The sequence below is a fragment of the Panthera leo genome, chromosome E1 (genome assembly GCF_018350215.1).
Source record: "Panthera leo isolate Ple1 chromosome E1, P.leo_Ple1_pat1.1, whole genome shotgun sequence".
Lineage (NCBI taxonomy): Eukaryota > Metazoa > Chordata > Mammalia > Carnivora > Felidae > Panthera > Panthera leo.
Window position 1 is genome coordinate 35,519,313 of NC_056692.1, and position 26,563 is coordinate 35,545,875.

General features: G+C 49.1%; 1 protein-coding gene across 1 annotated transcript in view; it reads left to right on the forward strand.

The window, feature by feature from the left end:
- The first annotated feature begins 10,286 nt into the window (after positions 1-10,286).
- Positions 10,287-26,563, forward strand: part of FAM117A (family with sequence similarity 117 member A) — a 43,556-nt gene continuing 27,279 nt past the window's right edge. Inside the window, exon 1 of the mRNA XM_042917439.1 lies at positions 10,287-10,497. Within this exon, the coding sequence (XP_042773373.1) occupies positions 10,302-10,497 (196 nt within the window). The 5' untranslated portion in view covers positions 10,287-10,301. The remainder of the gene's footprint in view (positions 10,498-26,563) is intronic.

Consider the following 26,563-nt stretch of genomic DNA (forward strand, 5'->3'; position numbering starts at 1 on the left):
AGTGCCCTCCAGACTCTTGGGCACATGCCCTGTTGGTCCCCTGGGCATATTCTACTCTGGTGTTTCACCAGCGAAGGGAAAATCCCAGAAGGTGGTGCCCTTCAGTCAGAAGTAAAAATGGCTGCATCTCTCAGGGCAACCAAAGCCTGGGCCTGGTATTCCTGAGCCCACAGCAGGGAGGCCATTAGCCCCTGTCCCAAGAATCCCTGCGACCAGCATCTCTGGCATTTAGCCTTCCATCCCTGGCACTTAACCCCCTGGCCCCTTAAGCAGGGACATTTCAAATAGTTTTTCTTGGAGCCGTGGAGGGTTCAAAAGAATTCTTATGCATTAAAAAAAATAAATCCTCCCAAAACAGCCATTGAGCTGCTCTGCCTCACTTATTTCTTCCCTCGCCCAGCAGTGGGAGGCTTACAGGAAAGGCTAAAGCGTTGGATGTATGTCCATTAGACTCATTCCAGCCAGTTGCACGCGTCTCATCCCAGATGGTACCCGAGTCTTAGGGCCCAGGATGGGTATCTTGAAACAGAGGGCACATGTATCAGGTAAATACTTTTGACTCTTGTCAATGGTGTGCTGATGCGTCACGGTGGCAACTAGTCCCGGGGGCTTCCCCTCTCTGCACCCCACCCCCTGCCCACCTTCCAGCAGCCCATAAATCACTGAGTATTAAATACTGTCCAGAGGACCCTTTTTACCCCACCTCTCTCGGGGGCTCCCTGCCAGGCAGAAGTTTACAGCAAACTAAGCAGGGAGAAAAGAAAATGGGCAACAGGCAACGGTGCTCATCATTTATCAGCCAAACACACGCTTCCCCACCGAGCTGTTGGACAGGCCGGGCAAGCGGTGTAGCCGGTGTGTTGTGGCCGTGGAGAGCACAATCCAGCAAGGGTGCAATTTATTTTGTTCCCCCACCCCAGAGATGGGGAGACAGAGTCCCAGGGGCGAGTCCCTTTCGTTTTTGATTACGGTGGTTTCAGAATTCAAGCACACTTTTTTGGTCCTGGATCAATTCTTTTTTTTTTTTTTTTTCTTTCTTTTACTTTATTTATTTTGAAGAGAGAGAGACAGGGACAGAGCACGAGAGTGGGGAAGGGGCAGAGAGAGAAGGAGGGAAAGAGAATCCCAAGCAGGCTCTGCACTGTCAGCATGGAGCCCAACGTGGGGCTCAAACTCACGCACAGTGAGATCATGACCTGAGCCGAAACCAAGAGTCCACTCTTAACCATCAGAGCCACGCAGGCATCCGGGTCCCGGATCAATTACCAGGACCTCCTTCCCACCCTCCTCTGGTGAGGCTTCCATAGGGCCTCCTCTTGTCACCTCTCTTTTGACCCCACAAAGAGCTTTCTCACTTTACCTGCCACACTACAGAAATTTCTTAAGAGTCTTGGCTCTGGAGCTCTGGAGGCCTTGATCAGAGAGCAATGCTGCCCTTCTACCCCCTTTCATTTTCTCCCATTTCTCCAAATGGAAACCCCCCAGCTTCCCCATCTCTCTCCCCTCCTCCAAGCTGGGAAGCTCGGAGGAAGCAAATGGATTTGATCCTAGGCTAGTCCACTGAAGGAAAGACACGCTTTTGCCAAGGAGAAGTTCCAAAAAATGTTCGACTCCCACACCAGGAACAGCTGGAACCTGCCAGATTCACCTCCATCATTTCTGAGCACAGCTTCCTGTGATATAAACAGAGGCAGAATTTGAAAGAGTTTAAGGCTGGGGAAGTGACAGGGAGGCAGGGTAGTAGGTGGTCTGACGGGTGGCATGGCTGGTCCGGCCTGTTTTCCTAACTCTGACCTTCAGCCTCTGGGGAAGGGATGGACCTATAGGTCTGTATCCCTCTGACCCCCACCCTCCCAGTGCCCAGTAGCAGGTTATACACACAGTCCTTAAAAGCAGGTGGGCCTGTCACTTTTATCTATATAACTTTCAACCCATTTCCTAACCTCTCGGAGCCTCAGTTTTCCTCCCTGTGAGATGGGGGTGATTATACCTACTATATAGGGTATAATAATGCTGAGAATTAAATGAGATTATGTGTACAGATTACCTAGCCTACAGGAAGCACCCAGTAGGTGGATGTTTTCTTCCATGCTGTGTAGCAGGGTCACATGGCCTTTAGCATCCTGATTATATATCCCTTCCTTCCAGGGGTCCTGATGTTACTGTCTCCACAGGTGGTACAGGCTTCTTGGGCATTTTGAGGAATGCAGGCCCACCACTGGTTCAGGGATCCCAGGATTTTCTATCTGTCCTCGGAAGAATTCAGAGTTGAGTGTACAGGGGCCGAGAAATCGGCAGGGTTGGGTTCTAAACCCTGGCTTGACATTCTAGGCCAACACCCAGGAGATCAAAGAATTGGAAAGAGCTCCTGGGTGGGACTTCCAAGGAAGGTGCCAACTTGTGTGATATTATCAGAGTGGCATGGAAGAAGCAAGGCCGAGCTGCTTCCTACCCCAGCAGAATACAGGATACTTTGTAGACTACCAGGCCTTTGCCCAAGTTGATTGGAAGCAGGGGTCACAAAGGCCACTGGTGGAATGTACTGGAACATTCCAGGCCCTTCCGCTGCACAACAACACAAATCCTCGAGGCTTGGAGCCATCAGGGGCTTCCAGAATTGAGCACAAGTTCCTCACCCTCCATGATGCACAGCAGGAGAAACCATCTACTCTGAACAGAGGGCGATTCTAAGTGCCATGAGTCACTAAATGGAAGGAGTGTCCATCCAGCCCTTTGGAAGTTTTTCATTAGATAGACTCAGCTGCCAAAGCCATTTTGTTGAGCCAGAGCCATCTTGTGGAATACGTGTGTTGGGTACAGGATATCCACAGGAAAAACCAGGAATAGATACCTAATTCAGTCAGGGCTTGAAGAATTGGACGGGATATAACCGGACTTCACTCTCTGAGTCAGACGCAGGTTTACCATGAAGCTAACGAAACTTTAAGAGTCAGAGCCCCTCATTTGTACAGAACCTTCTAGGGCTTTGTGCCTGGTTCTCTAATGTCTTTACTCTGTAACCGAAAGAGGAACGCCCCAATGACAAGCATCAAGGCCTCACAAAACCTGGAGGCTTCACTCCTTTCGGTCTACAGGACGTTGAGCCCCAACTGAATTTCAAGAGTGATCAGAAACACTCAAGAGGGATCATTTGGAGAAATAATCCATCGCTTAAACAGCCAAGGCTGTTTCACCACTGCTGGCTGCAGTGGCTCACGGTAGTTGCCGGCAAGAAATACCAGAGCAAACGTTTCCCTTTGCTCAGAACTGGGGAGAAGGAAATCAGACTACAGACCGACTTTCCAATCACTCCTTCCTTCCGTTATATTTAGCATACCTTTCACTTGGATTTCATGACACTTGATGCCTGATGTGGAGCATGGTGTGAGGGGCAGGGAGAGGGATTGGATGTGCAATCAGATGGAGAATGTTTAGGGTTTTGTAGCTTATTTGCCCTGGGATGATTGTATTTTTTTTTAATTTTTTTTTAACGTTTTTTATTTATTTTTGAGACAGAGAAAGACACAGCATGAACAGGGGAGGGGCAGAGAGAGAGGGAGACACAGAATCCGAAACAGGCTCCAGGCCCTGAGCGGTCAGCACAGAGCCCGACGCGGGGCCGAACCCACGGACCGTGAGATCATGACCTGAGCCGAAGTCGGACGCTTAACCGACCGAGCCACCCAGGCGCCCCTGGGGTGATTGTATTTTTAAGGCCAACTTGAAGAAGGTACATGGGAAGAGAAGAGGGAAATCTAAAGGGGGTTAAGGGGCACCTGGCTGGGTCAGTCAGTAGAGCGAGCACGTGATGCTCGATCTCAGGGTTGTGAGTTCGAGCCCCATGTTAGGCATAGCAATTACTTTAAAAAAAATAAAAATCTTTAAAAAAAATAAAGAGAGCTGAGACTCCACAGTCTCCTGGGAGTGTACGTAACCCAACCTGTCTTCTCCAAAGGCTTTGATCTCTGAGGAGGTCCGGGTGTGAGGGAAGCAACCTGTTGCCACCAAGGTGCTGCTCTAGAAACCAAACGGTACCCCAAGGCGCCCATGGTCACGTGACACAGCAGCACGCGGCAGAAGTAGAGTTCATTTGAATTCCTTTTTTTAAATGTTTATTTATTTTTGAGGGAGTGCAAGTTGGGGAGGGGCAGAGGACAGAGGATCCGAAGCGGCCTCTGCGCTGACAACAGACAGCCTGATGTGGGGCTCAAACTCATGAACTGGGAGACCGTGGCCTGGGCCAAAGCTGGGCGCCCCACTAACTGAGCCATCCAGGTGCCTCTGGATGAATGAATTCATTTCATTTTTTGACAGGCACAACCTGCATGCCGGTCACAGTGCTGGTGAGGCCATAAGAGTGATGAGTGAGACGCACCTGTTCTCTTTAGGAAACTTCTCTATTTTAGAGAGGAGGACATTTGTAAAAAATGAAAAATGCCAGCCTGGGTGTTCCATAGGCCAAAGAGCCAAATCTTATGTCTCTCATAGTGACCTTTTAGGGAGATCGTGGGGGTAGCGCTGGTTCCCGAGACATTCCCTTAAAAGATTAGCAGGGTTTGGGGCACCTGGGTGTCTCAGGCAGGTAAGTGTCCAACTTCAGCCCAGGTCATGATCTCACAGCTCATGAGTTCGAGCCCCACGTCACGCTCTGTGCTGACAGCTCAGAGCCCGGAGCCTGCTTGGGATTCTATGTCTCCCTCTCTTTCTGCCCTTTCCCCCCTCACGCTCTCTCTCTCTCTCTCTCTCAAATATGAATAAACATTAAAAATTTTTTTAAAAAGGTTTAGCAGAGCTGGCACATATCAGAGATCCCTCACTCTTAAACATATCTAACTCCTTTCTTTGGAGACAGTTTGATTGAGGCATAAATTACATACCATCAAATTCACTTATTATATATGTATCATCATGTGATTTTTAGCAAATTTATAGACTCGTGCAACCGTCACCACATTCCAGTTTTAGGTCATTTTATCACACCAAAAAGTTTTACCGTGCTCGTTTTCAGGCAACCCTTGCTCCCTTCCCAGTCCCAGGCAACCACTGATCTGCTTTCTGTCTCTATAAGTTTGCCTTTTCTGGGCATTTCTTATAAATGGAATCCCATACTATGTAGTCTTTTGCATCTGGCTGCTTTCACTTAGCATGATGTGTTTGAGGTCTATGCATGCTGCGGCACATATCACTAGGTCGTTCATTTTTATTGCTGAATAGTATTCTATCTAAATTCCCTCAAAAGTCATTTATGTCTTCAGACAACACTAAACAGGATGCAGGAGCCCTGGTCTCCTACCCTGTGTCTGATTTTCTGAGTGGCCTCTGACCACTTGTCTTGGGCATCCGTTTCTCTATCCGTAAAGTGAAAAAAAATCTACTCTGTATTTTCCATGGAGTGCCCCTAGGACCAGCATTCCAAAATGTCGATGTCTCTGATCCCACATTTATTTACCCTCTCCCTGTTTGAAGACTTCCACCATATCCTATGTTGTTAAGGATGAGGAATCTTCATTTTGAAAAAACCTGCCGTTTCGGAGGCAAATCTGATTCCCAGATTGGGGAACGAAGAACGGAGGAGTCAATGTCATCCGGTCCGAAAGAAGGAGAGCGAGCAAGTGAGAGAAGTAAGCCAGAAGACAGGAAGCGGTGGGCCGCAGCATGTCTGATGAAATGTGTCAGACACGGTACCGAAGGTCAAAATCCAGGCCATCTAGTTACCTTGGGAGTAAGAGGGAAGGGATAGAGAGAGAGAGAGAGAGGCCACCAGAGTGGGAGAGGTGTGGAGGGCTGGGATCCCCTCCCTGCTCTCGTTCCCATAACCTCATTCATTCCCTCAACCCTCCTTCCCAACCCCTTTCCAGCCACTCTGCTCCTTCAGTTCTGACCCCATTTCCTCAGGATCTCGTTCCCTGAGGAGCCGGGCCTGACATTTCAGACAGAGGCTGAGGAAAGGAGGTAGGTCGGAAAGAGACACTGTGTGTCTGCGTCATCTGATTTTCTGTTTTATCATTTTGGAACCCAAAGGCCAGAGACGGAAGCACTTAGACATTTACCTGGAAATTCAGAGACAGTCCCCCAGATACCAAGGAATACGAAGAGCCGTCTATTCCCTGAACAACTGTTACTGAGAATCAGGTTCGGGAGGGTAAAAACGGCGATCTGGAGTTCCCATTCTCATTGGTAACCATGGCAAAAACGCTCAGGGTGAGGGTCAAGGTGTCCTGGAACTAGGGCTGGACACCACCTTCAAAACTAGAACACTTCTCTTGGCTCTGAGGACGCCAGCCTTCTCCTAATTCAGGAATCAGCAGGACAACACCTCCCTGCTGATCCTCGGATCGGCCAGAATTCCCCACAGCCTTTTGCCCACAGTACTCCCTCAGACTCCTGCAACTTTTAAGACTCCAGGCCCTAGGGGGACTGCTCGGAGAGTGGCTGTACCTCTGACTCACTCCTGTAGGAAAAGTGACTCCCATTCTTTGAGTCCTCGTTTGTTTGTGACAACTGTGGACATCCCCAAAGTAGGTTGGGATCAAGGAACCGAGCATTTGCTGTTGCAGCCCTCTGAGGCAACTAAGTCTCCTACAGAGGAGAAACAATTTATTGATCTGCTTTGCGTAAGCAATCTTCCACTCTTGCTGTTTTTGAGTGCCTGCCTCTGACCGAAAGGCCCTGAAAGCAGGAGCCACATCATGTCTCAATAGGAATAGCGTCTAGCCCGGGACCATTTCGGCATACAGGCTTCAAGGCCTGCTGGGTTGTGAGTTCCAGGGTAGGGAGCGTGTCTCCGAATATCTCGGTCATTCCTTAGTGCCAAGCTCTGTGTCTGGCACGGAGTCGTTGTCTGAATACATTCGTGATGAGTAAATTAATGAATGACCATCACGTGGACAAGGATGATGGGGGGACAGTCGCAAAGGTTTTGTTTTGTTTTGTTTTTGCAAGCTGGAAGACGCTTTGTAAGGCATCTGCAAGATATGCGTAGCATCACCCAGCCTCCCCAAAGCCATAGTTTCTCTCAGTGGAGGAAAAAGACAAGAGTTTATCTTCAGATGAGGTCTTTATCCTCACCATCAAGCCCGTGCCAGGAGAAGCTATCTGTGATAGAAAAGGGAATAAGAGACAGCTGCTTGGGTGTGATACCTGAGTAAGGAGCGGACGGGGATCTCCTATGCCTGCCTTCTCACTCCTTCAGCTAGGTCAGCTTGAATGTCGTCTGCCAACAACTTATCAAGAAGGACCATGACTCTCTGGCCTCAGAAGATCCAATTCTCCAGCTACACTGTCTCCGCTAGCTCTTCTTCCACTGTCCGGGCCCTCATTTTCTGGTACCTCGGCTTTAGAACAAAAGTTAAACACCACGTCCTTGAGACTGCCCACATTACCCTTCTCTCCAAGGGAAGAGTGCATCTTCCAATACTGTGCCATTTTATCTTTAGAACAACTCTTCGAGGTTGATGGAACAGAGGTGATGCTTGCATAGAGAAAGGAAGCCACCTGCCCAAAGTATTTCAAGCTTCCTCATCCCAGGACTTTAACCTCTAACCCATCCTGTATGGCTCAACCAATAAAAATCACTCATCATCTCCTAAAATTGTCTGAGAATTTACTTGTTGAGGGGTCCAGAAATGGGATATGTTGTCAGGCGAGAACAGATTTCAAGAGACCAACTAGCCATCCTTTGGTTCTTACCATCCTTTGGCTGTTAGGTCAGCCAGTGGTCTAGAAGTTGAGTTGGTTGGGAAAGTACTTGAATTTGGAGCCAAACGACCTGTGATGTAAGTCCCAGGTCTGCCATTTACTGAGTGAATGCTCTTGAACAAGTCATCTAATACTTGTGACTTAGACATTTACCTGGAAACTCAGAGTTAGTCCCCCAGGTACCAAGGAATATCAAGAGCGCTCTATTCTCTGAACAACTGCTACTGAGAATCAGGTTCAGGTTCGTCCCTGTCAAATAGGGACAAAATGTCTGCATTTTTTTCCCGCTTTACAGGGGTGTGGTGAAAATTAAATGAGATGATGTATGTGAAAGCTATAAAGTAGTAGGAAAATGTTGATTTGAACATCTCAACCAAATTTGCATCTTTGGAGACGCTTTATGTAAAAGATATGTAGTAATCCATCTGTGTTCATGAGAGAGTTTTACAAGAATAGTTCAACTGCAGAGTCAGGCTGCCTGAGTAACCTTGGGCATGCTATTTCTTTCTGAAACTTCATTGAATCAGAGATGATACCCATCTCACAGGGGTGATAACAAGCATTAAATGAGAGAATGAACACACAGTCCTTAACAAGTACCTGACATAGAGAAGGAAACTCAGTGAATGTTAGCTGCTACCATTACTGATTTTGTTAATGGAGATGTGGGACAGGGCGGTTCCATAAGATCTGATAAAAATCTGAGCTAGAAATCAAAAGGACTCACCTTTTTGGCCCTTAGTTTCCTTACTCGCTCCCTAATAAAAATCTATGGTTTTCTTCTTCCAGATTGTCATGAGAATGTAAAAAAAAAAAAAAAAAAAAAAAAAAAAAAAATGATAAAAAGAATATGAAGACTTTGAACTAATTGCAACTGAGGAATATTATAGGTTGCAAGACACTTTTTAAGAAACTGAGTTAAGTTTATAAAGACTCTGATTTTTTTTATCAGTTCATCAGTTTTTGTTCATTTCTATCTGCCTGTGTTAAAGTTGTCTTCTTCATGAAAAAGGATTACAGCGTTTCCCAGCCAATAAAAAAGATTTCAAATGCCAGATCTTGAAGTATACCCTTCAACTCTGCTAGAGTATACTTTTTGCAAAGAAAACTATTCTTCAGGATGTTCCACTGCCTCAGTTTGTTTTGTGTATGTAAACTGATTTTAGTATTCAACCAACTCTTGAATTTCCACTTTGGGTATTATCTGTTTTCAATACATAATCACAGAATGACCTCTCCTTGCCTTGCAGGATGCTCCCAGATTACCTCCTTTTCTCTGATTAGCTAGTATGGCTTCAGGGAATACCTTCATTTTAACATTAAAGTGGGCAAAAACAGAAATAGAAAGATAAATCTGTAGCAAGATCAAAAATAGAATTCATAGCTAAATATAAATCTGGAGGGAATTATCCAATTATTTGTGTGGTCCCTTATCGCAGACAATCCAGGGTTCATTGCCTTTTGCTTTTTCCATATATAGAACAAAACAGTTAATAAATACCAAATGTAATATTTTTTTCTTTTGAAGAGTAATAGTTTTTAATAGTAACTTAAGTGCTGTTTCCTTCCCAAATATCCTCATATATATTATAGCATTGATTTTTACAAAAGCACGCATCCTCTTCGGGGACCGTCTCATCTCATTTTGACTTGTAGGTCAGAGAGCATAAAACTGGGAAGACCAGGATTTGCTAATGGAGTCACTGTGCAAATTTGGGCAAGTTTCTCACTTTGTTCCTTCCACTCTGCTGAGTTAGACTTGGAATGGACGGCTCTGAAGGGAAATTCCCAGCTCCTTTTCAGTCTCAATATAATTTACAGGCTAGCAGCTGCTTTTTTTTTTTTTTTTTTTTTTTTGGGTTGGACCCACACCAGCTAGGGACTTGGAAACGTGGAGAAAGACAAATGTGGGTGTCACATGAGGCACGGTAGCCATTAAGTGCACGAAGATAATGCAAATCGCACGCAAATATATGCAAACTTTGTATTAATGTGTAGAATCTTACTTTGGAGCTTGCAAGCAGCACTGAGATCCTATGAGGACTCAAAACTCACATTTTTAGGTTAAATCAAAAGTAATGCTTTTTGAACTTATCGCTTTCTTGGTGCTTGCCGGGCTCAATTGCTGGAAGTTTGACACTCCTCCCTACCCCCATAATGATTTTACTAGTATTTGATTCCATCTTACACCCGGCCCCGCCCCCGCTTAGCCTGACGTCACGTGACAGAGTATTTGCATACTACCTGGGACTGGGTGTGACGCTCCCCTTTTCTGCGTCTTCTCATTGGTGGCACTGGAGAACCAGCCCTCTTCCGGATGGACCAATCAGCGGCCCCTCGGGCAGAGGAAAGCGGGAGGGGGTGGGATGAGGGTGGGGTCTAGGGTTGGATCGCTAGGCATATCGACCAATCATCCACTAGAAAGGGAAGAACAAGCCGCGAATTGGTTGGGAGGAGGGGTCTGGGGGTATGCGGGCCAATGAGAGCTCTGGGCTGAGGGGGCCGGTCTCCGCCCCGCAGGGCAGATAAGCGGCCGCAGCGGGGGTTGGGGGGCTGTGTGGGGCTCGCTGTGGGGCCGAGGCAGGCAGGCTGTCGGGCGGGCGATGGCGGGGGCCGCAGCGGGCGGCAGAGGCGGAGGTCCCTGGGGGCCGGGGCGCGGAGGGGCCGGGGGGCTCCGGCGGGGTTGCTCTCCCCCAGCCCCCGTCGGCTCCCCCCGGGCTGGGCTGCAGCCGCTCAGGGCCACGGTCCCCTTCCAGCTGCAGCAGCCGCACCAGCGCCGGGACGGGGGTGGCCGCGCAGGTGAGCCGGGCCTGGAGCGGGTACCGGGGGGAGGAGTCGTTGGGGGAGGGGGGGCGCGTGACGGGGGGGAGGGGTGTGGGGAGAAGCGTGAGGGGGAAGTGGACGGGGGCGAGGGGCGAGAAAGGGGGTCGCGCAAAGTCTGCGAGGGCGGCGAGAGCGAGGAGCGGTGAACGCTGGGTCCACCGCTGGGACGGAGTGTGCGGGGAGTCGGGGCCGGGAGGTGAGGGGAGGGACATGGCAGACGGAGGCTGGCTTTGGGGGCGTAACCGAAAAGTGGGCAGAGGTGTCGTGTGGGGGTGAGTGGAAGACGCAGGGGTGGCAGCGAGGTGTGAGGAAGGAATGAGTGGCGCGTGAAGGGGGCGCCCTGTGCAGGCTGGCGCTGGAGCGAGGAGCCGGTGGGCGCTGGACGTCTGCACCGGGAGGGGGAGGGGCATGGAGGAGAGCCCCGTGGAGCCATGTGTTACTTCTCCAACTTGAGTTTGGCCCCGGCATCCCGCTCCACAGCTCTGGAGTTCCTTTCCCCAGCCCTTCACGTGCACTTCCCTTTATGCCACCTCCCGGAGCTGATTTCATCCGAGCCGTTGGAATAAGTTAGTTTAACGGCGTTCACTACGGTACAAACGCTTCGCTCCGATTTCCCTACATTCCTCTTGGTGTGGCCCACAAGTTGTATGCTCCCAGATCATTGACCTGCTTAATATGGCTGTCTCATTCCAAGCATCGTGTGTGTGTGTGTGTGTGTGTGTGTGTGTGTGTGTGTGTGTATGTGTGTGTAGAGCCTGGGCAGTTTGCCCCCTGCCATTCCCTCCTACCCCCACCAAGGCTGTTTTTGTCCCAGGCATTGCCAGCCAACGTGGCAGTGGGGTGAGGGCTACAGTCAAGTACACTGTGGCAAATACCCCCATTTTCTGAACAGCACTGAGACGGTGTCTTAAGAGCAGCTTGGTGTGGTGGGTGTGGGGAAGCTAGGGAGGAGCAAGGTTAACCTTGCTTTCACACTCAAAGCTGTGATGGATCCCCCACAAAGGCAGGCAGTTAGGAATGGGGAAAGGAACCCACTGACATGAGGAGGTTGGCAATAAGTGGAAAGTGAGGCTTGCACTTGATTCACACCAGATGTGAAAAAGATCACTGCACACTTCCAAAGCCTCAGAGTCTACCAAACGTACAGGAGTCATGGTCTCTGCCATCTAATGGTTAATGACATTCTCTACACCAGAGTTTCTTGAGCTTTTTGTGATTACTAAGCCTCATCGCCACACTCCCCCCTCCTGAAATTATAGTTGCTACAGTGCCTTTCTAGATAGGAACGGGATTAAGAGGGTCTCTGAAGTTGAAAGTCCAAGTCTCTTTGGATGGGCAGTGTGAATGTTAACACTGCATCTTGGAACACAGAAAACTTGGGCAAATCGGGCAGCAAGATGGAGACCAACTAGTAAAAAGTATGCCTAGAATCTGGTAGCGTAGAGCAGGGCAATGCCCAAACTCATGCCTATCTTGAGCCATAAAGCAAACCACAAGGTTACAAACCTGTTGGTTTTGTTTGGACTTCCCTGGAGTCCAGGGAAGTTAGTAGAACAGCCAGCACCAGAGCCTTAGTCGCTTTTAGTAGAAATCAACAGAAAGCCTGCCTATGCAGTAGCTGGAAATCTGGTAGCGATCGTATTTTAAGAGCGGTCATTTTGTGTCTACCACAGAACTAACACTGAAGGCACAAGCACTGGTGGATGCTGTGGAAAGAAGAGTGTAGGTTTGGATACCTGGGTTCTTTACATGGCCTCTTTCTATAAGGCCACGGGCCCTAAGATCTGGTAAAAACCATAGGAAGCTAGAGTTCTGCATAACTTTTTGCGTGGTTTCGGGCGCGTTGAGTGGCTTCTTGTGTATGGATTTGGGCTGATGGGTAAATTCTGCACCTGTTCGTACCCCAGAGGCATTCATGAGGCAATTATCTGGTATCTAGTGGGATTATGGATAGATTTTCAGCGAGGCAGGACAGAGGAAAGGTAGAAGGAAGGAGCGGTCTGGGCCTGTGGACTTCTTTGTGAGTAGACGTTAAGGGAAACGTGTATGGCCTTTGGTTTAGGAGCACATTAGGTCTTCTACGTGTTAACTTTACCGTCTATGTGCATTCAGATTGTTTCCATATCTTGCACTTGAGAAGTGGCAGGAATGGTTTCCTCTAGGCCAGTAGGGTATGTGTGATAGGAGGAAACGCCTTGCATTCATAAACCCTTAAGAGAATCCTCCTGGCTTTGGGTGCCAGAATTCCTGCATTTACGATCCGGGCTCTGCCATTTACTAGCAGAAGGTGCCATCCGTGTTTGCCGCTGCTGATCGTCACCCTTCTCTCCACCTAGCCAAGGTGAGAGCAGTGTTGGCCAAAACCCATTGCCTTTCAGGCTTCAAAGAGCAAACCTATATTGGTCTGGAACCAGTACTGCAGGTTTCAGAATTTCAGGGCCTCCTCCTGCACTTGTATTCCCTCATCTTTTAAAATGAGCTTTCTAAACAGGGCTCTGGAACCCAACTGTTGAAAACGGGCCCCTGAGCTGGGACTGGGTTTCAGGGATAGTCAGGTGTCATCACTGTTTGTTTCCCATCTCGAGGCGACGTAGCGTTCAGGGCTGTGCAGTTATCTCTCTCCCACACACCCCGTTGTGTTCCTGACGAGATATGTTAGACCTTGTAACACAGGGTGACGGTGTAAAGAACGGATTTACCTTCTGTGGCCATTCATCCATAAGGAATGTCTTCATAAAGTGAGGAATGGCTTCATTTTTTTCTGAGCCTGGGCTAGCAGCGCGGAAGGCAAAAGAAAGCCCTGAGGAAAATGAAGGTCAACTCTAAGAAAGCTAAGATCAACCAGTGGGGAATAGCAACCCAAGATACATTTCTTATGGCAGTTCCCCCTCTAATTAAATTCTCGTTTGCTTCCCATGTCAACTGGAGGCTGCAAACTTTTATGTTCTTCCAGGACCACTGATGGACCAAACGGGACTAGGAGGTGAATTGTTCTGGGTTTCAGTCTTCCCTATCCTGCTTAGTGTCTCTGTCTTCATATCTCTAGAATGAAGATAATGTTTAATCCAGCTTTGCAAATTCTTCTCTAGTGGAGAAGAATTTACTGGGGCCAGCTAGGTGCTGGGGGAGCCAAGTGTTGCCTGTGTACCTCCTGTGCCCATCAGAACCTTCTTCAACCAAGGGTTGGCAATTATGGCCTGCAGCCAGATCCAGGCCTCTGCCTGTTTTTGTAAATAAAGTTTTATTGGAACACAGCCATGCTCCTTTCTTTAGTGTTGTCTGTGGCTGTTTTTGTACCATGGTGACAGAGTTGACTAGTTGTGATTGAGACCATAAGGCTCACAAAGCTTAAAATATTTACTATCATAGCACTTTGTAGGAAAAGTTGGGATACCTTTGTCTTAGACAATGTTCCTTACCATTATTCCTGTATAAAGATCAATTTCAATACGTGTAGCGTATACTTTCTCAGAAAATTCTAAGAGGGTAAAGAAAGGTAACAAGCCTATATTCCCACTCCTATTTTAGGTGAAAAGAAAAGGGGGGGGTCATCTGCCTCTAGTCAGTTCTCAGTCTTTGTGGGAGATCAGCACGTGTGAATGGAGGCTATCTACCCTCCACTGCCCACCCGCCCCGCCGCTGTCTTCAGGTGGCATGTGTTCAGTGGACATAAACTAATTTGGATTTACATAAAAGCTTGACTGTTAGGCAAATGTGTACCCCCTCCCTTCGTACCCCCATCGGAAACAACTGCAGTGAACGCATTTCAACTCCATTGGAAATTACTTGAGGTTTATCTCCTGTTTGGGATTTTTCTCCACACCTTTTCTCTTTCTGAACAGACCGCTGACAGCCGGCGGTAGTCATGGCCGCCCTAAAATGCTGGCTTCCCCACGGGGACATAGGATGGGTTTACTTCAAATGTCCACTTGGTTCTCCTGGATGGCCGTTTCAGTGAATATAAGGCCGCATTGTTATTAGCAATGCTATCGGTAATTATTAAACTCCTTTCCTTGCAGTGCTTTGGAAACTTAGTCCTTGGGGGATGGGTGTTTAGATAGGTCTGGAACCACATAAAGGAGGTCCCTTATTAGGGACCTTGAGAGACAGCCCTCATCAATTCCTGGTCCTTCTGGACCCTGGTACCAGAAGCAATCCCAATTCTTCTATGCCAAGGAACCACCTTGCTATAATGAAGCCTGGGGGTGCACTTTTAAATCCTTCAAGAGCTCCAGCTGTTCTTGAAAACTCTGTGATGGAGGCAGCTTCTGTCTGGGAAGCGTTAAACACCGCTTAGCCTGATGCTGCTTACTTGCTTTTGACAGCTTTGCCCACACCAGGCACACGGTCAGCAAAACGCACTGCTGGAAGTCTCCCTTAAATGATATCACCGGTGACAGCATCCTTGACATTTGGGGGCCACGGTTGCCTCACTGCTTTATCCCTCTGGTACGCAAAGGAGTGTGGGTCCAAGTGCTCTTTGGTGTTTTGGATCGCGAAGGATTATGTATATGGGAAGTTCCCTGCTCACATAACGTAGAGCTAGGATACTTTAAACCATCTGAGGTCAGTGGAGGAGGGGTGAGAACAAAAGTGGGGTGTGATGGTAACAGGACATGATTCTCTCTGGTTCCAAGTGCAGCCAGATCTCCAGAAAATTTGGGGTGGGACCGGAAAACTTCCAGTTGCGGTGGCCACATGAGTTTTGCCAAAGTAGTTGGGGGGCTTTAATAGCAGAGAACACTTTACCCGTATTTTTGGCTACGTTATATCGAACGGTGTCATGGGCACCACGGCCACGCTCTTCCTTGATCTTACTCTTTTTCTCATGAAAGTGTAATTAACATACAGGGTTATATTAGTTTCAGCTGTACAAGATGGTTCACCCATTCTATACATCACTCAGTGTATTCCCTGGTCTTTTTTTTTCAACGTTTTTTATTTATTTTTGGGACAGAGAGAGACAGAGCATGAACGGGGGAGGGGCAGAGAGAGAGGGAGACACAGAATCGGAAACAGGCTCCAGGCTCCGAGCCATCAGCCCAGAGCCTGACGCGGGGCTCGAACTCACGGACCGCGAGATCGTGACCTGGCTGAAGTCGGATGCTTAACCGACTGCGCCACCCAGGCGCCCCTGTATTCCCTGGTCTTAATGGAAGTGTTAGAAATCAGGCGTCCTCGGGGCTCCTGGCTGGCTCAGTTGGTGGAGCGTGTGACTCTTGATCTCTGGGCTGTGACATCGAGCCCCACGTTGGGTGTATAGATTACTTTTTAAAAAAGGAAAACAAAGCAAGCATCCTCCTCTGGGTTTGTACGCTTCTCACATAGAGCCTTTGTGCTATAAGGATTCACACTTCAAAGTGTGATATGTTGTGGGGGCAGGTCTGCTGTTTCAATCTGGCTGACACAATCCCATTTATCAAGTGCTGTTTGACACCTGCTCAAATGCTTTCCTAGTCATACCTGGGCTTACCCTTATTCTACAGGCAGTTTGGAGCCCTCTTAAGGGGCTGCAAGGGGAAAACCTGTGTCTCCTTCCCAATCTAGAGAGAAGGTGGGTACCTACCAGCACGTTGGTTGAGTGAGAGTGGACAATCCCTTCTTGGGTTGTTAGTAAGTTTTACCCCACTTTGAGGTGGCTAGAACAGGAGCCGGGAGGAGTGGAAGCCGCCAAAAGATGAGTGGGAGACTTGGGCCACTTTTCCCCCTGCCTGAGTTGAATCTTCACAGAGGGCTCCATTATTTGGTTTGCAGGGTTATGAATTAACCAAACACGAGCCGAATCTATTCACATTGTTAGGTCAAAACCAAATCCTGATCTCTGAGAGAAAAGAGTTTTGGATTATATTTGAAGTTATAAATTATCCGTGCTCCAATTCCTCTCCAGCGGTGTGGCGCTTGTGAAGGGCTCGTTGTTCTTGGGAACAGCTGTATGGAGGGAGTTTCTCTACCGCCGGCTGCCCGCACTCAGGCCTCCAGCTCATGGTCCCCACCAAACCTCCTGGTTTTGAAAACTCTTCCCGGCGCTTTGCTTCTCTCCTCCACACCTCTTCCTCAGGGTTTGTCCTCAGGCCCGAATGAGCCTCGGTTCACTTTCACTGTGTCAGAAGGCTACAGCCAATCAAGGGTGGATTTAACGAACTGAGAAGAATGCTATCAAAGTGTCTCATGATAGGGAATCTTTTAGCTCCAGGAACCTGGAACTGAAGTCTGGGCTCTGTGCAGACAGACACTTACCCTGCCCTGCTCACGAGCCCTAGATGGAGTGCCTTGAGCTCAGCATTGCCTGCGCATGAACAATTGTTACTTCCGGCTCCCTAATAAAAAGGGTGGGAGGCTGGGGGAGGCCTGGGAAGATTCCTCTGGGGGTTTTGGTTGATCCGAAGCAGCAGGCCTGTGATCAGGGGCAGTGGAATCTTCTGTGTGGCTGCCCGAACGTGGCTTCTTAGAGAATGGGCAATATTTGGCAGGGCAGAGTTATAAGTTTGGGGTGCCTCTTCTCGGGCCCTGAACTCCCTATCTTGCAAGTGGAGGGTGGCTTTTGGAGGTGGAGGGAACTATGTTAATCAGCGCAGGCCCAGTCTACCCCCAGCTCTGTTACCTGAATCCCCTGTCATCTGATCCTAAATGAAAACATGCGCGAGAGCCTTGTGGTCTCACCTCCTTAAGAGGCAAAGGTAGGATTAACCATAAGACTCCAAGAGCAAATTACTAACATGTCCACAAGTGAATAAAATACAAAGCCAGGCAGGAGGAGGCGTAGAATAAAGGAATATTTAGTGTTAGGTAGGGTTAATTAGAGAATTACTGGGATATTTCTAGTAAGTTGTTTTTTGTTTTTTTTTTTTAATTGGCCAATGTGTTATTCTCCCTAAGGTTGAATTAAGCGTTTACTCTCCTCTCTTCCCTTCCCTTTCAAAAGTGGCATTGGTGTGGCCCTGTCTGGTCAGCTGTGTTTCTTCACTTTTTCAGATCTCTTTAGGCCCTTCAGCCCGTGCTGCAAATTGTGTGCCTGCCTTTTTAAAAGGTAGGCACCTCATGTTTCAAGTTCAAGTGCAATGGAACTCACCCTGCAGCTTGAACAGATTTGAGTGTTTTTGCAGAGGGAGGGCCAGGGCAGATGGGGAGTGTCGTGTTCAATAAATACTTGTTGGATTGAGTTGCTGGAAAGGCAGCAGGGGTGGGGAGAGTGAGCCACACTTCCCCCAGGCTCATTTGAAATGGTTTTTCCCACTTCTGGTCCCCACACACTGTGCCCCCTTTATAATACCTCTCTGCAGCTACTTCCAAGGCAACCCCCCCCCCTCCCCGAAGTGTTAGTGTTCTCTCTCTCTTTAAATCACTGGTCTCCTATTCATCCTGGTCATTGGGCTTGAAGCCCAGCTGGTGGCAAAGACGTGGCATTTCCATGGATGTCATTGCTAGGCCTGTAGGTTCCCTTCCCTTCGTACTTAAAGCCAGAGGGTGAGCTTGGGCAATTAGTTACCAGGTCGATCCACGAAAACAGCCAACGTTTAGGATTTTGTTATGATTCCGTGAAAAAAAAAAAAGCTAGACTACCTGGCTTTATTTAGGCTTAGAAGTGGCTATGGGTGACAGGCCAAGGAAACCAAGATGAATACTGGGTACCCTTTCATTCCAGGTGGATTTACACCACATTCCTAGTAGTGTTCTAATGTATAGCAAAGGGAAGCGGAAAAACAAAGTGTGAATCGCTGGCCTTTCTAGGCTAGGGAGCAGAACTGGCTGTGGGCCCGGGGTGGGGGTGGGGCGGGGTTCAGGCTTCACCTAGAGGTGTGATCAGGCTGGGAGTCCCCCTCTCCCAAGCCAGACACCATCCCGCTCCTCCTGTGCCCCCCAGGCCCCCAGCAAGTGGGGAAATGCTCGAAAGAGATGCCCGTCATCCTTCTCCGAGCCCTGGACACATGCACCGTCATCCACGGAGACTGTGTTCCTCTGCCTTTCAAGTTGCCAACCATGGGCCCGGTGGCTTAGTCAAAATGGTTTTATACACCTGCCCAGCTGGGGGGTGGGGGCGGGTAACTTTGGACAGAGTAAGATTGTGATTGAGAGGAAGGAGAGACAGCTTCTGTTACCTCGACCTCCCTTCTCCTCCTCCCTACCCCACACACTACTGCCTTCCCTTGAAGAGTTTTCTGTGCTCGGTGCGTGTTTGATCGCCCACACGGCTTGGAGAGAACGGGCGCCCATGACACGTGTGCTCCCTGCCCCACACCTGCGAGCTGGCTGTAAACCTACCACGCGGCCTCTGTCTGGGGATTGTCTTTGTAACTCATACCCATCAGATATGACAGACCAACTGGGGTTGAGGGTGGAGCTCGATGGCCTTTGGCGAGACGGAGGGGATGCAACCAGAGAGCTTTCTCACGGCATTACGCAGTCCGGATTTAGAGATTGTGAAGAAGGCGGTATGAGCCGCGCACCCGTGTGGCGTGTGCACCTCTCACTGCCGAGAGCAGCATCTGGGCTCTTTCTCGCTGGAACCGCGGACCTGCGTGGTTCTGCGTTCACAGGAGAAGACGAAAGCAGCTACTTCACACGGAAAGCAAAGTCGGTGAATCCCAACAAGTTTTTGTCTTGTTCAGGGAAGTTGAGCTTATAAGTAGCTCTAGCCTTTTTTTTTTTTTCCTTCAGCCCTGTAGGTGCAGGTGGCATTTACTTGTTTTCGCAGATAAGTCACCGAGGCCCGGAAAGGAAGTGACTTGCCCCAGACCACGTGACTAATAAAGCCCTGTTGCTCCTGATCTCAGGGCTCTTCCCACATCTGTGTGGAGAACCCATTGTGAATTTCCTCCCAGGTTGGCACCCTCTGCTGCCTGCCCCGCACACGCCCAGCCTTTGTTTCCCTTCTGCGTGTATGCCTGGAGCCCAGGAGTGGAAATTCGTTCGTTCGGTTGACCCGAAGAGAATTGGAAAGGAAAAGGGACGGCAAAGAAGCCTGTTCGTTCCTTGGGCACCCCATCAGCGCCTGTCCGTTTGGTGTGGCCCATTGGGAGGTGGTGGTTAGTGTATTAAACGTGTGATAGGATAGTGGCACCATTTCCGCGCGGAATGCGAAGCTAACCAGGGACAGATAGACCCAGGAGGCAGGCAGGGTTTTCCTGCCTTTGTGGGGTCACAGTCCTGGAGAGCTTGGGGCCATGTCAGGGAGAGACCCCTAAGATAGAGCCTATGGAAAAGGGCGTCTTTCTTATATGTGACTGCTTGGAACCCCACAGAGCACCTGGGAATAAGTGCGGGTGGTGCGTTCCTTCGGTGGGGGGCAGGGGCGGGTGGCATGGTACCACGATGACAGCTTAGTCTTCCTTACAGGGAGGGAATCCCTGGTGCAAACCACCCCCCTCCCCGCCACGCTCTATTTGAGTGCGTCTCCTCCTCCTAGCTTCAGGTTACGTGGGAGTAGTCACTGTGACATGTGGTAGTGCCTTGATGAGACCAGCATGCGCGCAGTAAAGGGGAATATTGGGGACTGGAACTCAGGAGAAAGCTCCATCATCTAGGGGCTTGGTGTCACGGAGAACTGCCTGGCCTGCTTCACAGAGGTCACCTGGCCTCTCCCGAGAGGGTGACGGGCAGCTCTTCCCTCCTGACCTCTCGCACAAAACTAGATTTTGTGTAGAATTCTTGAATGTTCCGATAGCCGTATGCCGACCTGCAGTGCTTCTCAACTTCATAAGGGAGAATCCCATTATGACAAATATTATCGAAAACAATTGTGTATAATAAAACTATTTCCATGGTTCATATAACTGCTTTGTTGTTGTTTTTTTGTGGTTTTTGTTGTTTAAAGAAACGAGTAACCGACCATTTTCTGTATCAGGTACTCTTTCTTGTCCCTGCCCATATATGAGTTCATCCCTAAGCCGGGGCACTTGAGCCCTAGCTGTTTGCATTGGAGGCAGGGAGAAGGGAGAGGAGCAGTGGACCCACCACCAAGTAGCAAGGGCCCCCTGGCTTCCATTTCATCTCGAACCTTCCACCCTCCGATACGTCCTTGTTTTCAAACAGAACACCACCCAAAGACCCAACAAAGGACGGTATGTGCATTTATCTGAACATGAGTGTGTGTCTGGAGCGTGAGTGACCACGTAGGTGTCGAGTAAGTGTGTGCGTGTGAAAAGGTGCACGTGACAGAAAGCGAATGGCAAAAGCAGGTGGGGCCAGGGTCTGACAGAAGGTGAATCTGGGTAAAGGTTATGTGGGGGTCCCATATGCTGTTCGTGTGCTGGCATCTGTGAGCTCGAGATTATTTCCGAATAAAAAGTTTAAAACATGAGTACACGCTTGACTAGTGTGACTGGACCAGGAGTTCTGTAGAATATATGCTCTCTTCCCTCCATCTTATAACATCTCTTATTCTCCCCATTTAACAGACAGCAAAACTGAAGCCCAGAGAAGTAAAGTGACCGCGTAGCGCACGGGGGCGAGGCAGGATTGGGGTCCACGTATTGACCCCTGTAGTAGGCCACCCCTCAGGAGACTAGACTGCGGCTTGTCCTTACTCCCTGAGCGGGATAAGGGGGCCATCAGAGTCCAAGAACGATCGGGTGCCTGCCGTGGCGTGCCTGAGCCCCGTCCGTGCCCCGCGCTGGCCCAGCCCGGGGGTCAGCAGCACTGCAGCAGTCTGCCGAAGTGCACTGAGTCCGCTCATGATGTCCAGGTACCTCCTCGGGGAAAACTGCTTCCTCTTCTAAGAAACACTCTTAACTCTGCTCTTTAGTCAGCTCTCTACGTTTCTTAAAGTGCAGGAGACCGGAGGCCTGTCTTGCGCCAGAGCCGTGGAGTGATTCTATTTTGAGTTTTTACGTCCGCGATCGGAGGGTGAGAACAGTCGGGTTTGGTATAGAAAGCAACGCCAGAGTACGGGCCTGGGCCAGAGCGCTTTCTCGACTGAGCACCAGGTGGCCGGTGGACCCTCAGGAGCCTGGGGTGGGGTGGGGGGGACATTTATGCAGTTCGGTGCGGCGTGTCTTCCCAAGTGCCCAGGAGGTACAACTTCGTACACAAAGGGAGGGCTCGCTCTCAGTCATCAAAAACCTACTAACCACAGGACCCGAAGAGGGTGCATCTGACCATCCCGCTGAGCCAGCAGAGGGAGAAGTTCAGACGCTGTCATTTGTTTCCTGGCCCCTTTGCTTGAACCCCAAACCACATGTTTTACAGCTCTCTGCGCTCCTTGAACCCCTTGAATTATTCCTGACAGTGTTGCTTAACCGATATTCCCCCTCCCCCCCAGCTTCCAGAATTGGGGTAAGCGAGTAAGTCTTCCTCTACTTAACACAGAGAGTACAGTTTTGGCAAAAATTTAGTTTTAGCACGTGTCCTTTATCTGCAGGGCCTTCCTGTGGCCACCCTAGAGCCATGAGACTGGTTAAGTGGGGCATCAAAGGATTTTTTTTTTCCCCATGGGCTCCAGCCAGTTATGTGAAATAAACCCATGAACATTTGCTGTATTATTACCCCAGCTCCTGTGGACTCAGATTGCTTGCCTTAAGGCGGTCATCAAGTTTAAGGGCTATCCCCGCTATTCTCCAATTCTTCTCGGCTCTGTCCTACCCCTAAAAAAGTGCCAGGTGGATGACATCCAGGGTCAGAACAAGATGCAGGAGGATGGGGGAAGACCGCCCCCTAATTCCTGTTGGGTCGTGTGCAGCTTAGCCGTGTAAAGGGGGCCAAAAGCTGTCTACTTAGACGGGACAGCGGCAAAGGAGCCTTGTTGTTCCAGTTGTTTTTTTTTTTTTTAAGTATTTATTTATTTATTTGTGTATTTAGCGAGAACAAGTGGGGGAGGGGCAGAGGGGAACAGAGAATCTGAAGTGGGTTCCGCGCTGACAGCATAGAGCCAGCATAGAGCTCGAACTCACGAACCTGGAGATCATGACCTGAGCCGAGGTCAGACACTTAATGGACTGAGCCCCCCGGGCACCTGTCAGTTCCAGTTCTCAGAGGTACAGATAGGACGTCTTGGTAATTAACCTCCCAAACGGTTTCTCTGGACCAAATTTTCCTTTGCTTCAGGCGGCTAAACCTTTTCTTCGCCTGATTTATAAAAGAAGATACCAATACTATTTAACAGCCCTTGATTTAAGAGCAGGCACAAAGCCCATCGCGTACGGGGAAGGTGGCGTAACTTACCCCCCAGTGACATGTATTGCCCCGTCCACCTCCGTCTGTGCAAGCACGTGTAGAGAGGTGACCTGGCAAGCGTCCTTCTGCTCTGAAGTCATCAGTGGTCTTGGGCATACACTGATGGTAGGAAAAAAATCATCATACCTTTCGAGGCTGTTTCTGGAGGGTCCATCTAATCTTGCTTTTCAGACTAGGTTTACCCGGGAGGCACTGCATAACCTTTGAGCCTCCCATCTGAACAACCGGAGAGATCAGGGCAGCATTGCAGGGGCTGTCCTGGAATGTTGCCCAGCACACTTTGGGGTTTTTCCACCGGTAGGGCAACAGCCTGGGAGTTTGCCTGGGATTTGAGGTTAGGCTAGGTCAGTTCCAGAATGTCCGAGGCCGGGTGGAGAACCACTAGGTGGGATGTAGCAGTCTCTTGGGTATCTCCTCTTTGCAGCCGGGGGACGCAGTAGAACTGGCGGAAGGAGATGGTTGTAACCAGAGAAGATTTTGCACAAGTGGGACAGCATGGTCCATGCAGCTTTGCAAGGCTGCGAGGGCTGAGCAGAGGGACCCTAACAGGGTTTTAGACCCTGAGGCAAAGCAAATCCTGTGACCGTAACTTCCTGGTCCTGAATAATTGAGCAATTGCTTCTTAAAGCCCCCCCCCCCCCACCACCACCCCTCAACCCCGAGCAAAATGAACCTGAGTCAGTGTTAAGAGCAGAGAGCCTGACAGGTTCCAACCTAGTGAGGTGTAGCCAGCAAGCAAATGTGCCCTCTGAGCTCTGATGCCTGCTCGCCCGGTCATGTGACCAGACCTTCTGCCTGTGGCTAGCTGCAGGTAAACTGAGCACTGTTTATACGCTCCAGCTTGGTCTGGGAGCCCACAGCACAGCTGTCTTGATCGGCCAAATCTCCCTTTGAATCTGTGAACTTGTGCCCCGCCCCTGCCCCTTGACTTACCTTACCTTGCCCCAGATGATAGCGTGGGCTCTGAGCTTTCCATTTAGCTGAATCGGTCACCGGCCATCTTTTATTTACCCTTTAATAGTTGGGGAATTCTAAAACTAGAGGAGGCTCAGACTCCTCTGCTGTCACTCCCTGCCTTCTGGGGGTGACTCCTGAGACATCCGGGGGCATACGGTTATCTCTCCCCAGAGCTGCTTGGGGGCAGTCCTCCTCATCTAATTATGATGAGCCAGGAGGTTCTTCCTTTTATCCAGCTAGACTCTCTCCTATTCTAACTAAAGTCTGTTTGCTTTCCTTCACTTTTGCACCCATGCCGAGGACTGATGAATTCTAAGGCCTTAGAAGCTACCTTTCCTTTAGCCACGTTTACCTATGTTTCCAAGATCTCACTGGTTTCTCCATTCCTGTGACAGAGCTAGTTGTGGCAAATGGATGCCCAGGGGTAACTTAGCTGGGCATCGCTGAGGTTATATCCACTTCCGATTGTGTCTCTGGACCTGGAGAAGCCCCTTCAGTCTGCCCATGGTCTTGGTCTTGCTCCCAGGATGACGTGACCTTTCTTAATTTAACGTTACCTCCTTCATTGGGTATCTTTATTCTACCTCATACTGATTTACATCTTTCAATTCCTTGCCTCAGATTAAGCCTCATTCGCTGTTTCGTTTCGTCTCGCCCACCTTCCCTTTCCCCAAATTAGAAGTCCAGAGCAGTGACCCAATTGAATTTGACTACAACCTGCCAAGATTCAAATGTTCAAGGGTTTAGATCCTTGCTGAGGAGGGGACAGAATTTCCATCTTCCCAAATCAAGCCAGTCCTTTTTTTTCCCCCACAACTTTTATTTCGGAGAATTTCAAACCTACAGAAAAATCGTAAGCACCACGCACACCCGTTTATCTTTCATCTAGAGCCACCGATAACTTTTTGCTACAATTGTCAAATCTCTCTTCTCTCCTTCTGTGTATTAGGTATGTGTGTGTCTAGACTTACGTGTGCATCCGTATGTGTGTTTTGTTTGTTTTTTGTGAACTGTTTGGAAATTACAAATATCATGACACTTCACCCTTAACCTCAGTGGCAGCTCCTGAGAATAAGGCCATTCTTCTACATTATCATTGATATCTCTGCGGGAGAGAGAGAGAGAAAGAGAGAATGAGAATATCCCAAGCATCCCAAGCAGGCTCCATGCTGAGCATTGAGCATTGAGCCCAATGCGGGGCTCAATCTCACGACCCTGGGATCATGACCTAAGCCAAAATCAAAAGTCAGGTGCTTAACCAACCGAGCCATTCAGCTACCCCCAAAATAAAAATAAAAATTCTTTTGGGTTTTGGAATCGTCAGCGGGGAGTGGGGGGAGGCAACAAAACAGGGTGAATCAAATTCCGTCGAAGACTAGGTGTTTTGCGTGAGCTGGGCTGATATTAAATTGAATAATAGTTGCTTACACAGATATTGCTGTCCGGCAGTTTGCTTGAGATCAGGGAGAAGGCAAGCTGGATGGAACTAAAACTAAGTCCTAGTTTGTTCACAAAGCAGACATTATTTTGACGATTTGGAGTTCTTATTTCTTTTCTTTCTTTCACCCACTTTGCATTCTCCTCACCAGAAAAGGAATCTCTTCATTTTTTAAATTGTCTTTTTCTTCCCCTTGGCCCCGCCCAAGATGCCCAGCGGGTAAAACAGTGTTCCTGAGACCCAGGTATGATCACCCTGGTTCCTAGCGAGGGAAAGGACTAGAATTCTTCTAACCCGTGGAAGCCGTTCCTCAATCAAAGCAGCCAGCCAGTCAGAGACTGGAGCCGGACAGTGGAGGACGGGGGTGGGAATTATACCCTCAAAAGTCTTCTCCCGGATTAAAAAGATCCGCATCTCCATTGTCTGTGGGGCCCCGGAGAAATCAGTTCTCCTCTTTACACGAGGGTGTGTCACAGACCCCCCACCTGTAACACACCGGAAACTCTGCCTCCTGTTCTGTAGGTGAGTTCACGAGAGTATGGGGTGCACACATTCAGAGCGGGAATCACTGAGTTTCAGTCACAGGTGTCCCCTCGTAGGATTTGTTGTGGACGAACCTTCTCAGTCTCTGATGCTGCCTTTCCCTCAGTTGATCTTACAAGACTACCTGGGAGCTGACTGGATGTTGTGATTCCTTCTTGACTTGATAGGAATCAGATTGTTGCGAGAAGTGAAAATACGGAGGGGTTTGTGCCCGCCCTCCGAGTTTATAGGCCGCCCAGAGATTCCTCACTCCCAAATAACCGTGGGTGGGGATTTTTTTGTTTGTAAGAGAGGGCTAGGCTATGTGCTATTTATGCTACGCGTGCAGAGTCCAAGTAGATCCCAAAGGGAAGCGTGATCCAATCACTAACTGCTAGTATTTTGTGTTAAGGATGTTGAAATCCTGCAGAACTCTTCAGAGAATTCAGATAAAAGGTGAAAAGTTCACGCCACTTCCTTTTCTTCCAACTGCGGGTTCTTGAGAATCGAATAACTGAGTAACTGCTGTCTACTCTTTTTGTACGCGCACACGCGCACACACACGCATACACGCACACTTGAGATCACCCTTTTCCTCCTTGCTGCTACAAAGAGTCAGCCTCTTCCTTATTTTTTCCCCCCACAGTGACATCTCTAGATGGGTTGCTCCTGGCCCTTCTCTCCCGCTTCCCATAGATGTGGTCTGTGTGCTGGGAAGTCAGACACGGCCAGAAATGCTCTCACTTGTGCTGCACACTTAACCATGGACTTAGGAATTCACTGAGGGTCTGGCTGAGTGGTTTCTCATGCATATACAAATTTCATCGCTCTTTTCTGTTTAGGTAAGCCTTCGCGGTAAGGGAAATGTGATGTTACTCTTGTTTCCTTCTTTCTTTTTAGATCTGGTTTCTGTAGCTTCTCCATGTCGTGGTTGAAAATGAGCTCTTTGCTCGGCGC